Source organism: Bacillus rossius, chromosome 5 (genome assembly GCF_032445375.1).
Source record: "Bacillus rossius redtenbacheri isolate Brsri chromosome 5, Brsri_v3, whole genome shotgun sequence".
In the NCBI taxonomy this organism is placed as follows: domain Eukaryota; kingdom Metazoa; phylum Arthropoda; class Insecta; order Phasmatodea; family Bacillidae; genus Bacillus; species Bacillus rossius.
The window spans coordinates 53,844,398-53,861,617 of record NC_086333.1 but is presented as its reverse complement, the minus strand read 5'-3'; the positions used below and the strand labels follow the sequence as shown (position 1 = coordinate 53,861,617).

The following is a 17,220-nucleotide window of genomic DNA, read 5'->3' as shown; positions in this document are numbered from 1 at the left end:
GACACTTTACCCAGCAAGCCAAAGACACGTGATCACGCCATAATTAATTTAGATACGTCGGCGGGTCGCGGCACGCACTGGGTGGCTTATGTAAAGACTGGAAAAATGGCTGAGTACTACGATAGTTTTGGAAATTTACAGCCTCCGCCAGAACTTAGGCGGTACCTGGGTCGAACCACTACATTGTTCTACAATAAATTACGAAACCGAACAGAAGCCTAATCAAATAAACTGCGGACACTTGTGTCTTCGCTTTTTAACAAACAAAAATTAGCTGACAAATAAAAATTGCTACTTAAAGGTTGTGCAGTGATGATAATTTATTAGTCATGTCGATAACACTAACTTTGACCGGTCACGCATCTGAGCTGCGGGCGGTTCATTTCCCGCCTCTGGATTTAGACGGAGAATGGTGTATCGGACTCGTAGATTTTCAAACTTATAATACCATACCTAATATCGACGAATAAAACTGCATGATCTGCTTCCTGAAAAGCGATGGGACCGCTCATGAAATACAGTTACCTGTTGGCTCTTACGAAATTGACGACATTGCAAATTACATCAGGGATATGTTGCCACAGGATGTAGACTTTCAACTGCGTGGAGATCCAAACACTCAAAAAAGCATTCTAACATGCAGTGAAACTGTCGACTTTACGAAACCTGGGACCATAGGTACGATGCTCGGATTCGAATCATAGGTGTATGATACAGGAAGAACGTACGAATCTACGCGCGCAGTAAACATTTTGCCTGTGAATGTCATAAGAATAAACTGTAATTTGGCAAGTGGAAAGTATCTCAACGGAAGACTAAGCAACATGCTGCACGAGTTTTCGCCGATGGTCCCGCCAGGTATTAACTAGTCGAAGTACCGCAAAGTATCATTTACGTTCCAGTCGTCGTGAAGTGCGCACACGAAGTCGTCGTCAGAATCGTTGACCAGCGAGAACGATTGGTGAATTTTCAAGACGAAGAAATTACATTACGTCTGCACTTGAAGCGATGGGTATAAAGTTCGTAACACCGAACAGTTATAAAAGAAATCGTATTGGCGTGAATAAGAACAGTTCTCTACCAGACATCGGTGCGTTAACACCTGACAGCATAAAGTATCTTCTCAGTATTGGACAAGTGCCGAATAAATATGGAAGACGAAATCCTCAACGTGGAAGATCCGGTCATTTTTGATGACAGCATTACGAAAATGGAATTGCACGAGTACCAGCCTTTCCTGCTCGGACCGTACGCACTACCATCGGAAGTACGCATTGCTGTACAGCACCAAGATATTTGTACTTTACCTTCGCAGTCATTTCTACGTATAAGAGACACGCTGACAAAAGCGGATGGTACGCACCCGACAACGACATCAATATCCTGCAATGGTATTCTTCACTTAATCGAGCGCATTACATATGTACTCAATGGCGTCGAGGTAGACCAGACGAGAGATGTAGGCATAACATCTGCTATGAAAAATTACCTTTCGCTCACGCCAAATGAACTGTCTGCTGCAAAGATGGCCGGTTGGGCTCTCGAGGATGAATATAAGCTTCCGGTTTATGCCGAAGGAAAGTTCGCAGTTTGTGTTCCTCTGTCCATGCTTCTTGGATTCGCCGAGGACTACAAGCATATAATCATTAATTCGAAACAAGAGCTCGTACTGCTTCTAGCCAACACGCACATTAATGCAATTGTCGCCGCTGCAGGAAACCCTCAAGATGTCTCGCTAACACTATAGTCTATCGAGTGGATGCTGCCCCACATCCAAGTGAGCACCGTTGAACGAGTCAAGATGTTGAAGAACATAGAAAATGGCAAGAACTTCGATGTGCCATTCCGATCCTGGAGCCTGGAAACTTATCCTGGCTTGCCTCATAGTCAGCGTATAAATTGGATAGTAAAGTCCAGCTTCGCTACGGAAGAACCAAGATACATCATCGTCGGGCTTCAGACCAGAAGACAGCTCAATGCAGGAGTAAGTCGCTCCGTATTCGATAACTGTCAAATACGTAATGTAAAAATATTTTTAAACAGCGAAAGTTATCCGTACGTTGACATGACATTGGATTTTGAAAGTGGAAGATTTCTTCTCGCATATCAAATGTACGCCAAGTTTCAGCAAGCTTACTATGGGCGGAGACAGTCACCGATACTGAGTCCCGACAGTTTCAAGAACAAGGCTCCGTTAATGGTGTTTGACGTTTCCAAACAGGATGATCGAATAAATTCAAACATCATCGACTGTAGGATCGAGATAACGACTAGCGGAAATATTCCACAAAACACCTATGCTTTTTGTCTGATACTTCACAATCGGCTTGCATCGTACAATTGTCGAGACAAACTTGTGAAAATTCTGACATAAATACTGTTTCGTTTTCGATGATAATTTAGTTACGACCTAGCATTGCTAGCTACAAGATATACTGCAACCTGCAAGATTTCCAGAGGCAAAACGGCTTTGTTCTCAAAGAAATTAGCGTCACCTCCGGAGACAAGACTCGAACTCGCATGTTCCGACCTCCGTATCCTTGGAAACTACTAGACGAAAAAAGTAAACGTACGAATGAATGGTTATGTAAATATTATCACGGACTAGAGTGGGACGAAGGAAAAATCCCATACCACCAAGTGAAAAACACACTGCAAGATTTACTAGTTCAAAACGAAACAATATACACTGCCGGGCATGAACAGAGGAAATGGCTACGAGATCTGTGTGAAGCTGCTGTTGAAATGGTAGATTTGCAGGATGAATATGGCTGTCCTTCCCTGCGCAAGCTTAGTCCAATATACGATGTGCAGCCAAGTGACAAGTTTGAACGTGTCTGTGCCTGTACAAACTCGCAGTTAATGCAGAAATGGCACACACAGTGTTAGTAGGAGCCCGCATTTATATATATATATATATATATATATATATATATGTCGTACATCCGTTCGTGCCTTCAGTTATCGTTCGACCTGTAAGAAGATGATTACGTTTCATCCTGCTTACGTGTACGTGAGCGTACGACCTAGCTTCAGCAGTGTCGAGTACAGCTACTGGGATGCCGGTTATCTACGTACATATACAGAAACCTGTGATGGAGGTGCTCAGCATTGGCGGTTTGCGCACTTTCCTGTGTCCTACGAACCGACTCAGCAGCTATTAGATAGTTGCGACCTGGAAACTGTGCCGTCTATCACATGAGACCACACACAATCCTTCCTGCTAGCATCGCTGAGGTAGTCGCCTCGTCTGCACGTGCAGCACCAAACATGGGCTTGTTGCAACCTGATGCGACTTGTGATGCTACTACGCAGACGTCCAAACGACGTGCGTCTCGACGTCGAAGTTCAGGCGGTGAATCTGTCTCAACTAGCACTGGGACAAAGCCAAGGTACAGACGTGGTCACAGACGTCATCGACCATGTATTGTCAGAGTTGTCGACGTCGCAGATGATGACCAGCTGGAAACCTGTGTTCCTGATCCCGTGGCCTGCGAACCAGTTGGAACCGGAGTCGACGAGGCAGTTGGAACCGGAGTCGACGAGGCAGTGCGTGCGGCATTAAAGACTTTGCTTGTGAAAATGCTTGATTACTTAACCTAATGTGTATTTGTGAAATTTTTTTATGAATAAATGTGTAAAACTGAATTTGTGTGTTTTTTATTTCTACAATTTTTAGGTACCTAATAAAAAAATCATTTTAAATACATACAGTATTTTGACTCATGTAGTATACCAGTAGACCGCGGGTATATAAGCGAGGTTCAGACGACTGGACCCTCAGTTCACCTCTGGCCACGGTGCAGTACGGACTTGCTCTCTTCAGTAAGTTTCGTGGTATTTAGTGACTGCTCCAATGTAGACCGGGATAGACTGTTTACCATCAGCATCGGGGACCTCGATGGTAGCAACGATGATGGAGTCGGAGATCCCGATACCGACTGCAGAGGAGACCACGACGGCGAAGAGCTCAATGGCTGCGGTGTCGACAACTGTGGAGATCCCGATACCGACTGCAGAAGAGACAACGATACGTGTTGTTCCATCATCAGCTGAAGTTTCACCATCTGCATTCCAGACTTCAATTAATGAAGAGCGTACATCGCATCAATGCAAATATTGTGGTGCATCATTTACTACCACTTCAAATTTTCGCAGACATGAAAGAAGCAGTTGTCAGAATAATGTTAATAAAATAAGATTTCAGTGCAACAAGTGTAATAATCAATTTGTACGACATGGTAACTTGACAAGACACCTTATAACCTGCAGTAGGCATTCGACAATCTCTCGAGAGACGTATAAGTGCGACAAATGCGATAAGGTTTTTTCGCATTGTACTAGTCATGATAGTCACATGATTATGTGCATAGGAAAAGAATCAATTGCTAGTATGTTTTAATACCATCAGACATCCTCATTTATTGCTTTACCTGAGACAATAGTCAACAAAACAGCAGTATTCAATTGCCAAAACTTGAAGGATCAGTTTTGTTTTAAATGGAATATTTTGGCAATATTTGTCGAGGGAAGTCATCAAAACCGTGTTGATAAAAGGTATTATGCTTTGGAGAATAAGTACAATGTTAATGGACTGTACTATCCGCCACCATTGTATCAGATAAAAAATTTTGAGAAAAATAACCCTGAAGTTTCAGTTAATGTGTATGCGCTTAATGCGGATAATAAGGTATGTCCGGTTCGGGTAACCAAACAAAAAAGAAAAAATCATTTCGATTTGTTGCTTGTGACAAATGAAAGCGATGCTGCACACTACTGCTACATCAAAAACTTCTCCCGACTTGTGAGACTCCAGGTTACGAAACATCAACATAAGATTTATATGTGTAAGATGTGCTTTAAGTATTTCGCTAATCAACCTCACAAATCAGGGCTCACAGCTATACAGCGTCTTGAACAACACAAGATTAAATGCGGAAATAATTCTTCTACAGAGGTTGTTTAGGTTGAACAAGACTTGAGTAATTTGTCTATGTTTTTTGTACTTGTAGTAGTGTAGAATTTATGTAATAAAAGTTTTTTAAAAGAACTTGTGGTATTTTTATTTTCTCAAACCTGCCACTTTAGTGGTACTTTTTTAAAATATTAAAGTTGTTTTTATCGGCCAGAGATCGAACCAAGTATCGATTCTATAGGTATATTAAAGATTGATTTTTTATAAATTTAAGAGACAATAAATACAAATATCCAAGATGATGGTCGTAATGGCTTATAGGATGATGGTAGTCAGTGGCGAGGCGTGAGGTTAACATGAGGGAAAGCAACAACTCCGTTCACCCAAAAACACGGTGGGTGGGAGGGGGGGGGGTCCGGTGGCCCTCCCCCGGGAAAATATGGATTTCAAGGTACAAAAGGGTGCTATTTAAGTAGTTTTCTTAACTGAAGATTGACTATTCCACAGGTAGAAAAATTGACATTTTTTTTTAAATTATAAACTATTTTTGAAAACTAATGTTTTGCATACATTATTCTGATAATAAAATACCTACTCTACATTATTTATATACTAAGTGGGAGTGTAGTATCATCGATATCTGGTACAAAATATATAAACAGACAACACATGGCAAAGTAAGTACTTAAAATAAAGAGAAGAAGCTCATAAAAATGTACTAGAATAGTAAAAATTAAATGTTGGTATTTTTCGTACAAACACAAAAGAAACTATCTTCATACGTGATCAGAAACTCTGTTAACTGGTACGTGGTTATTCACAGTCACTCCAGCGAGATTGCAACTCTCGAGCTGGGATCCCGTATCCGCCACCCGCGGGACGCGGTCGGTAGCAGTTGGCACTGCTAGGCCGCCTCCCGTACGCACACAAATCCCCCACGCACTGCCAGCCATTGGTTACCCAATAGGGCGCAGGTAACTCCCAGCCAACAGCCCGCGAGAGAGATGCGCGCGCCCCGAGAGTCGACCGCCGACTGAAACGCCACCTCGCCACCTGCCCTGCCGAACTGTAGCAGACATAGCCGAAGCAGTCGGCGGAAGAATTCCACCGTCTGCTTCGGCCATGTTCGCTTGAGTTCGGCAAGAAAGCGCTACCTTCGTAGCTTCTACCACGTGTTTTTACAGCCAATCCCCTCCTCGAATCTTTGTACCATTCCACCCCCCTTCCGAAAGGAAACTACTGCGGCAGCCTTCCTGCTGAAAGCGGTCCTACCAGCGCTTCTAAACCTAGCAACGCTTCTAAAACAGCATGTTTTGTGTGTCAACGAGTTCTTTTCTTATAGCGCACAGCGCACAGTATTGGGTCCCAAGAAGATAATGTAAAAAATACATACACCTAACTGCACGAGCCAAAGTAAAATACTATTCTGAATAAAATATTTATTTAAAAAATACATTGTCTGGAAACTGCCTGGGCAAGCACTGCTTGCCTTGCTTGCCCTGACGAGACGCCACTGATGGTAGTAGTTGATTTTAAGCCTCTTTTAGGATTTTGATCATGATTTATTGAAATTATTATTTTTTACATAAAATTAAACATTATTGCATCTATCGGGTATCGAACCGAGGACAGGAATCAATCGAATCAATATGTAAGTTAATGAGTGATTTATTTAATGAATTTTGGAATTTTTCCCACATATCTAGCATTAACATTACGGATTTTCAAGATGGCGTCCAAATGACAAGATGGTGGGTGTCACAGTTATAATAAATGATTACTGCACTCTAGCGGATAAGAATTAAACTAACATGGCGTCGGTTCACTCTAGCCGACGATAACGTGATGGTGGCTTCCAGCAACGAAGACAAGATGGCGGACATGACGTCATGTTACCTGACGATATATATGCTATTAACAAAGTGGTGGGGGCCAGTCTGCCTGCACTCACCAGGGGAGAAGGATCGGTCACCATTTTTATTTTTTTGCACTCGTCGGATTCGAACCGAGGACTCCGAGCTCCGTGTCATAAAAGTAATTTATTTTAATATTTATATCAAAAATTTTATTAATTTTTTTTATAAATTTTAAATTTTTTCTCATTAAAATCGGATAGTAAATAAATATTTTAAAGATGGCGGCCATAACGGAAATTGCAACGGTGACGACATAATTCAAGATGACGGTCATGGTATCCTTATTCTTATAAATGGCTTACCGGAGGCTTTAGACATGGATGCTTAAGCCGTTTTTAGGAATTTGGGTTCTTTCTAGGGCAAAACGACTTTTGAGGATTTTCGAAATCCTAATTTTTTGATTGTGGAATTTTTTGAGATTTTTTGGCGGAATTTTTTTTCCATAGAAATGTAAATTTTGGCGAATTTTGAGGAATTTCGGGCAATTTTTGCCCAATTGTGGCAACTTTTGGCAATTTTTGAGGGTCGAAGGTCAAGGTCAAGGTCAAAGGACAAGGTCACACTCATCCAAGATGGCCGCCGTGACGTCACAATCCAAGATGCCCGACGTGACGTCACAATCCAAGATGATCGACGTGACGTCGCAATCCACGCAATCCACCCCCTGGACCCTGTTTCTGGATGCCCATTTGTATACTACTCTCCAGCGTTAAATAGATTTTATGGAATATTATTAATAATAGTAACATTGGCCAAAATGCTATTAATACATGATTATTCCTAAGTCACTAGTGAAAACTATCACTTAAAAAATGTGAGCGAGTATTTCTGAACTCGCCAGTGATGTGTAAATGTCTAACCGCGGTAACGAGCAATTTCATATCTTTTCATATTGTTACTGTTGCAAATAAACTTAAAACACCAAACGAAACACGAAATTATAGAAGAATTCTTACAAATAATGAAGAGCGTGAAAAATAAAATGATTAATATATTAGCTATTCAAATATCATAATTTCTGGATGCGTATCTCAGCCACACTTTTCCAATACCGTTATGGTTTAATTGAATAACTAGTTATTTAAATGGTTAACGTTATTAGTTGTAGAGTATAAATGCCTGATTACGCTTAACATTGATGCGCAGACGCCATAGCCTGTTATCAAATCTTATATATTTAATAGGTACTATACATTTTCCCACAGATTACAATATATACTTTTATATCTTTACTAAAAATTTTAAATAAAACAAAAATATATATAACTCTAACAAGGCCTATTTCTTTGGATATTTGTTTTTTGATAAAAGGACTGAAATCAGTCTTAAATACTTTCTACAAACAAACTTTAAACTGAGCTGAACATAGCTCTATCCGCCGGCTCTATCCGACCGCCAGGGACAGAGAGATTGAGACAACAACAGCGTTAGTCATCCCACTCAAATACGGCAATTTCCAACCAAGTTTTAATATTTTTACAAGAGAATGAGCAGTCATAACGTTAGCGCAGTTACAAGGTGACCTACATATATGTGTATACTATAATTAAAAAATAAATTTACTGTGTGAACCATCGTACAGGTTGTCCCAGGCCCTCTGAAAACCCCTAAAGTGTAGTTTTCATTGCGTATTTCACAAATGAAGGTGACCCAGAAATCACCAAGAGACATACAGACCAAAATGATGTATAAGGGCGTTCCTACAGGTGTCCTTTATAAATAAAAAATAAATTTGGAAGGAATTCCACCGTATTCGTTGCTATGTCTATGAAACATGATTTTTTTTCTGCAATTTAAATTATAATATACAAAAAGGATATTGAAAATTGAAACAAATATGGCGACACTACAAACTGTCAGGATCTTTATTTTTTTCTTACTCTCTACTTAGTTCCTTACAATAGCGCGTTCGAGTGCCACGCATTCACTCTAGCTCTGTCTCTTTCTATTGGCCCTCCCCAGGAGCGTTAAACGTTTAACGCAACCTTGTTGGAAGTCGCATTAGAAGTATAACTTCAAAAGTTTTGTGTTAAATACCTTAAAAACCACACTTTGGAAGCCGTAAGAGGCGCAGGTGCAACGGATACGGTGGAATTCCTTCCAAATTTATTTTTTATTTATAAAGGACACCTATAGGAACACCCCTATACATCATTTTGATCTGCATGTCTCTTGGTGATTTCTGGGTCACCTCAATTTGTGAAATACACAGTGAAAACTACACTTTAGGGGCTTTCAGAGGGCCTGGGACAATCTGTGCGATGGTTCACACACTAAATTTATTTTTTAATAATAGTAAACACATGTATGTAGGTCACCTTGTAACTGCGCTAACGTTATGACTGCTCATTCTCTTGTAAAAATATTAAAATTTGGTTAGAAATGGCCGTATTTGCGTGGAATGACTTAGGCTGTTGTCCCAATCTCTCTGTCCCGGGTGGCTGGATAGAGCCAACGGATAGAGCTAGGTTCAGCTCATAAAATTTAACCTTATTGACCTAATCCAACATTATTATACCTAATTATTATATTATAAATTTATAAAAACATTTCAGAGACGAGATTTTAACCACGTCCCTTGAGTTCAATTAACAAACGCACGCTCTACCGATGTGCTATTAAGTCAATTGTAACTTAGGAGTAGAATATATTTTATATTTATTGTATTGGCAGATTTTTTTAGGTATTTTAAACTTAAAATTACTTTTTACTGTGACGATGTAAGTTTAATAAATATATTTCAGTACAGTTTTAATACCATAAAGTTTAATTTTGCACACTAATACGTTTAGTATGTGCCCTAATGTGAACGAAAGTGACTAACTACGGGTTTATGTTACTGCACGTGGGTCCGCCATCTTTGTTCCACATTTCTGTTCATTACTTTCGTTCAATTTTCACGATAGTAATTTTACCAAATGCCATAAACCGAGATCTAATAAATTTACTGATTAAAGACATAGGTACCTACATATTATTCTTATTAGCGTAATACTAAACTGATTCATCTACCCTTACACGAAAATTTTAATACAAACAATTTGAAATTATTTAGGAAGTTCAAACATATTAAAAAATAGCTTGAAAATTTTGTCTGAAAGGAAGGTAAAAAACATTTTGGTTCTTCGACCTAATTTTTGTCGTATAAAGAGATAAAGATAATATTTTTGAGTCTTACAATAACTTCAAACGGTGATACTATGGCAACAAACGGAGTAGCAAATATTTTTTGTTCTAAGCCACATGAATTTTTGGTATATCAAACAAGTGTGAAAAAAATATTTTTACATATTATTTAAGTTTATAACGACTTGAACGTGTTTAGTACTGATTTTGGTTATTGTATTATTTTTCTCATTTAAACCTAATGGTTTTTTCACCTGTTTTAGTAACAGTTGGTGTTGTCAATAAACCTTTCAAATAAATTTTTTTGCTGCAACTTTAAGAAGGCATTTTTACATAAAGTGGCTAAATAGTTTTTAAATTAACGCATGTGTGTTACTTATTACACATAATTACCTATGTGTTATATAGATTATAATGAAAAATATTCTTCTTTGTTCAAACACAAATATTTTTATTTAAAAATGTTAAAATTTCACATGGATATCAAGTTATGAAATAGCCACTGTTGTACTGATCTCTTGAAGTAGAAAATAATAATGAAAGAGATTTATTTTCATTCACAATGTCATCATCGTTTGGAGTTGTTTCTTGATAAATGTTACGATCTAAGGAACAGCTTGAGTTATCAACTTTATCCCTTTTTGATAAATAAAACAAGCCAACTTAAAATGCAGACTAAAGTATAATTCTAACCTTTTTTAAATTCACTGGGGGGTTGTTTTTTTTAGTCATCGGTCTTTTTTTATTCAACTCGCCATACACTCTTACTTTTTGACATGTTTAATCTTTTCTTAGTCCAATAACTACCTAACCATATATGTGCTTTGTTTCTGCTTTCTACTTCCCCTTGTTATTATGTTTACGGACATAAAGCCCTAAAATATGCTCATTTTTTATTTACATTGAGTCGAGAAGCTGTACATTATGGTTTATTCAAGTACAGGAAAATAAGCATGGAGAATATTTCAAAAAACACATGTTTCTTTCTTGTGTAAGCATAACCAATGAGGAGTAATATTCTACTACGGATATTTTTGTACATATCTGATAATAAATTATGCTGTTATGGTTTCAGGCACGACATCCTACTCAGGCGAGTGTACGCAGATCTCTCTGTCCCACAGTTGGTCGTCGATTGTGAATACGAAATAAGCGGCAGTTTGCTGAATCACCTCATAGTCGGTCGTGGAAACAGCAACTCAACTATCGGTAATCTACATTTAGTTTAGGTTATAAACGTGACATGATACAAGATTACATTTCCTTAAAAAGTAATGTGTAACATTAGATAATTTAAGCTATTGCAAAGAAGATTTAATAATTCTATGAGTGCACCTTTAACTTTCAAAGCGCATTACATGTTATTCTATGAGTAATAATTTGTTTTTAACACTAGATTTTACTTTATTTTGCAGATGACCTGAAAATTAAATATATAATGGATTACGATTTGATTCAGAAGGTAGATGGGAAGGTCTACATTATAAAGAAAGATAGTCAAACGTTTTTTGACATCACAGGCGGTAAAATTTATTTGAGTGATTTGTTCGACGGAAACAAGGAACTAGGTAAGTTTTAATTCAGCTCAAAAAATACTTGTGGGTAAAAAGTTTACTACGGCCAAAAAATAACTTGTAATGGTAAATCTTTCTTTGATTTCAGGTGAAAGTGTAAACAAATTTTTAAACGATCACTTTGTAGCAGTTTTCCAACAAGTGGCTGCTCCCATTGGACTCAAAATGGTTAACATAATTGAGGATGTCCAAAACCAACTTTTCAACCTCATCCCGTTCAGTGATTTGTATTCTTAATCATCTGTCAAATAACAAATATGTAAGTAACGTACACAAAAGCATTTTGAGATACTATAAATGTTGTATACAGAGAGTCTCAGTTACTTATAGACGAACTCTGGTAAAGAAATTACTGCTTAAAATTAAAGAGAATTTTTTTTTTTAAATTTTTAAAAAATTCTTAGTTCAGGTGATATTGAAATAACTGCGGTATAATGCACGAATTCCATGCCGATAGATGAACCAAAACCTTCTTTACGTCTCATGCAGTTCTGGGAATATTTTTTGGTCCAGATTATTACGTGCAGTACGAAAGAGAAGTGGGTGCGACCCTTATGTTTGGGTCGGACTATAAGTAGCTTGTGAAGTGAGCTAGTGCGAGCAGGCTGCGTGCTCGAGGTTTCCGCGAAGGCCTGTTAATTGTGCCAGGGCGGTGAGAAGAACAGACTTTGGTGTTTCTTACACAGGTTATTGTACATTTAATTTACCGATTCAAACCATAAGACAGTGCGTAGTGACGTTCAACTTTTCTCCAACATTTTTGTGAAACTTTGTAAAATTAAATTTTTCTTTCTTGTTGCATTTAGCACGAGGATTACGTTACGGTTCAGTATTCACATTAACGCTTACGTCAAGGTCGAAAGACTCTAATTGCCATGAGCTAGAAGCAAGGTTTAGCGCATATTGGTGCGCGGTAATGAACTGTAAATAAAATAACAAAGTTATTTTAATTATTGAAATCAATATAATTGTATTTTAATTCTTAATGTTTTATCTAAGTTGGGTGATTCGGATGTGCATCCCGGTAGCGAGTATAGATTACCATTGTGCATTCCCCCAGACCATAATAATAATTTTGGATATTGTAAAGTAGTAGTATGTATTGGCCGGTACGAGCGCAAGCACCAGGCGGTGGTGCCGTGGTGATGTCCGCCATATTGGGTTGCGAGGTCACGGCGTCCATCTTGTACTCAAATATTCCTCAAAATTCCTCAAAATTCCTCAAAAATGATTCAAAAAGACTCAAAAAGACTCATAATTTCCCGTTTACGCGGGAAAAATGTTCGTTTTCAGCCCAACAAAATTCATTTTTTTTTAAAAAAAACCTCAAAAGACTTTTGCTTAGAAAGAACACATAATCCATATTGAGGCTTAAGCATCCGTGTCTACAGCCTCCAATAAGCCTCTGTCATCATAATGGATTATGACGCCACCACTGCAATTTCCGTTACGACCGCCATCTTGAAAATCTATATTTATTATCTGATTTTAATTAAAAAAATTTAATTTATAAAAAAATAATTAAATTTTTTAATAAATATATTACATAAAAACAACGTTGCACATATCGTTACGGCCGTTATCTTGGATTCTATAAATGTTGCATGTTTCTTTACGCCCGCCATCTTGGTTGAGTACGATGTCATCGTTACACTTTTCGTTATGGCCGCCTTCTTGGAAAACCATAATTATTATGCTAGTAATATGGAAAAAAATTTCAAAAATTATAATAAAATTTATTAATAAAATTTAAATAAAACACAATTTAAAAATTCACTTAGGCCTTGAAGTACTAATCGGTTCAAATCCGGTAACAGCAAAGCTACTAAAAATTTCGATAGATCCTTCTTCCACAGAAGCCACCTGCTGCCTGACATTCCACCACCACCAATGCCAAGGTATATATCGTCAGCTGGTATGACGTCAGGTCCGCCATCTTGTTTTTGTCCTCTGGAGGTCACCATCTTGTTTTCGTCTGCTGGTGGCCACCATATTTTTTCGACTCCTAGAGTGCGCTGACGCCATGTTAGTGTAATTTTTACCCGCTAGAGTGCAGCAGTCATTTATTATTACTGTGGCACCCGTCATCTTTACATTTGGGTGCCATCTTAGAAATTCGTAATTATTTAGCTAGAAATTCGGGAAAAAAACCAAAAATTCATTAAATAAATTCTCAAACAATAAACTGATTGATTCTATCAATTCATGACCTCGGTTTGAACCTCAAGCAATGCAATAATATTTAATTTTAAGTAAAAAATATAAATTTTAATAAATCATGATCAAAGTCCTAAAAAAAGCTTAGTTTACAAGTCAACCATAATCATATAAAGCCATTACGACCGCCATCTTGAAAATTGGTTATAATTAACATAGAAATTAGGGCAAAATACCAAAATTCATTAAAAATATCACTCTTTAATTTACATATTAAATCTATACTTTGTTAGATCCCTGGTCAATGAGAGAAAAAATAAATTTAATTAAAAATACCAGAAAAGTGTCAGGCTAGAAAAATGAAACACCGCAATTTCTTTTACAAACATACATTTTATTACATACTTTGTATCCTACGACATGAACACTTGAGAAAGTTAACAATCTTTTAACATTTAGTTTTTCACCAGTGTGAAAAGACTAATTCTAAGCTCCAATCGTTTTGTACTAGACAAAGACCAGTCAGAACCTTTACTGACATAGTCCTCCTCTTCTTGACAGAGTTCTGGACACTGTGTTTAACAGTTTGCTTCACATCGTCAGAACTATAAATTACTTCAGTCGATGACTTGAATGCACATTTCGTCACTTTATCATCAAACCTATATGGTTTGCCATATACACAGTTCAGCCACAAGTTATATTTTAACGGACTGTTTGTTACTATGTCGTCAGTAAGCTGATTGATTATGTTCTGCCTGATATCGTCAAGAAAATTAAAAATGTATTTTGACTCACTAAGCTAATTTAGATAATAGTAGTATAGTAATAATAATAATAGTAGTCTTTCAATATTCCACGAAATGCAGGCTGCGCTAAGTAGAAGGTATTACCTGTAATGCACCGAACGTGGTCTTGGGTTAAGTTTCATTTCCAGACGTCATAGAAATCGGTTGCTGCACATCCGTTTTCTTGCTTGTATGCTCACGAGTCTTCAATATAAACTATGGAGTCGAAATTTCTGCAGGTAGTTCCACGGTAGGTACACGGCCTTCTACTTTACACTTTTTCGCATGTCGGCGTTAATTATCAATTCGAGTAAACAATTAGTAGTATATAATAGTTCCTCCTGCGCCAGGCTTTAATGCTGTGTTGCCTGTCCTTGACCCCGGCGGCCATATTGGATCCGCTATCTTGTATCCGCCATCTTTAAATCGAGCGGTCACTCACTAATGGTGAAATTTTCGTCACGGCCGCCATATTGATTTTTTCTGTTCTGCTGGAGGCCGCCATTTTTGATACCGTCAACTTTGTTTCTGCTGTTGGTTCCTAGAGAGCACAAGCGTCGCTATGTCTCATCACATAAGGTCGATGTTCAATTACCTTCCATAGCTATTTTGGTCCTTATCGACATATTAAATTTCTTTGATGCACGAATAGTTTCCTACACAAAGCAAGCTATGTATAAGTCTTAGCCAGTCAACCAATATGTTTGGATCTTTCCATGGTGTGTAATGAATCTGTTCTGCTACCATCTCCCTTGCATGCCTATTATAAATACTTTCAATATCACTATCGTCCCAGTGATCATAATAAGCTTTATCAGATTTATCCAATGACCTACAAACCCCGGACTAGGCCGGGTTTGCGGCTAGACTGAAGGGGCAGCTAAGCCCGGGGTGTGGTGAAGTGCGCTTACACTTGATAAGCTCTGCACCTAATACCACCTGAGCACCTGGGAGTGCGAGCGCACAGGCTGTACTTTGATGTGGAGCTCCTTTTCCCGGTGCTACCTCAGCAGAATCCTTTCTCAACTGAGGTCTGGTGTACTGACCCGGTATTTATACATATACAGGGGCCGATCGCAGCCGGGCTGTGGTTGGTCCCTGAGGTCGGCCTTGATTGGAGGAGGGTTTGGCCAATCAGTTGCTTCATGGGATCTGTTTATTTTTATGCATACATATATTTACAACTGGCACACAGTTGCTGAACATGACTACTCTCTTATGTATTCATTTTAGTCAGTTAGTCTTCATATGACTCACATCTGAATATATTGTTTAAGTAATTAAACAAATTTGTGATTATCTCCCCTATGCATACAATAACCCCAATATAAAAAAGTTTGTTCTTACATTTTATTTTCTTCAAAGAATGACAAATAACAAACATGCAATTTCTATTTTTTACTCTAGCAAGTTTTCAATTAAAGTATGTACTCTTCAAAAATATTTGTATATATACCTTACAAGAGCATTCCATAATATCATTTTAACAGTAATTAACGTTATAGTAATGTTCATACTTTTAATGAATATTAGGAATGCTTTAGAGCGACAATTTTGTAAAAAAACAAAATGCATAATTAATATGTTACACCTATTTTTTTCACCATATTATGAGTGTAAATAAACTAAAACGATGTAATCTGGAAGCTGAACAGATATATAATTGTCAAGTACGGACTTTAACAGATATTGCTTCCACGTAATTACTTTAACTTGGTTTTCCTTGCATTGTTTCAGACTTAAGTGCAGAAACCGTGTTACCAGAACAGTTCCAGTGCCAGATAACCTCTTCTCTTCCTGTTCGGGAGAAACCACCAGATATTAACAACCTCTGCTGAGCACGGCCAGTAGGCGCTCTTCCTGGCGCGTGACTCGCCTGCTCGCTTCGGCCATCCGAGAGACTGACTGCTGTTGCCGCTGACTGCTGCTTGCTGGACTGTCTCTGGAGATGTTGCCGCGGCCGCTTTGTGGATGACTGCGAACAGTTTGTCATCAAGCTGACGACGAGGAACACAGAACTTCCGTTGTCAACTGGTATAATTTAGAGGCGGCGAACTTCTATGCAGAGGGTTAAAAAAAAACTGATGCAGCGTTACGAAAAGTGCTTATAACTGAGTGGTGATTATTCGGAAAAAGAAGTAGATATGTAGTAAACTAAAATTGTTTCACGAGTTTGTTATTTTTAAATATATAAATACTTGAAACCAAAATTTAACAATGGTTGGGCTGTATTATGGTTTTTTATCAGACTAGGTCAAAATAAATTTAATTTCTGGTTGGGACAATTTAATGTTGTAAATTGTTTTGTTATTTTTTTATAAAGTGTTCATGAGACACAAAACACTAATTACTGTGTAAACAGATGTATCTCCAGATTGGTACTCACATAGGATTAGAAAATGTTATTGACTTAACATGAATTCTGTGAAATTGTCAAAGTTAACTCATACATGTAATGGGTTTACCAAGGCGCTAAAATAAATATCTAAACGAAATTCAAGTTATTTTAATGTATTAAATGACCTTGCAGAATTAACTAATTAACACATAACAATATTAATCCAAGAACAGATTGATCACGAAGTACACTTATTTCAAATGACACTTTGCGAAATCCCTCGTCAAATTACAAATTAACGTTTTCACAATGATATCAGTCTTAGTCCAGTTGGGTTTTGTTTCAATAAGAACTATCTGACGTTAGCTATTAGATAAGACCAACTAGATTGGAACAAGTTATAAAG

At 37.8% G+C, this 17,220-nt stretch overlaps 1 protein-coding gene across 1 annotated transcript in view; it reads left to right on the top strand.

Moving 5' to 3' along the window:
- LOC134531810 (protein takeout-like) overlaps positions 1 to 16,971 on the top strand; it is a 44,563-nt gene extending 27,592 nt beyond the window's left edge. Inside the window, exons 4-7 of the mRNA XM_063367759.1 lie at positions 11,033 to 11,166; positions 11,373 to 11,525; positions 11,620 to 11,790; positions 16,214 to 16,971. Coding sequence (XP_063223829.1) covers positions 11,033 to 11,166; positions 11,373 to 11,525; positions 11,620 to 11,768 — 436 coding nt within the window. The 3' untranslated portion in view covers positions 11,769 to 11,790; positions 16,214 to 16,971. The remainder of the gene's footprint in view (positions 1 to 11,032; positions 11,167 to 11,372; positions 11,526 to 11,619; positions 11,791 to 16,213) is intronic.
- Positions 16,972 to 17,220: the final 249 nt, after the last annotated feature.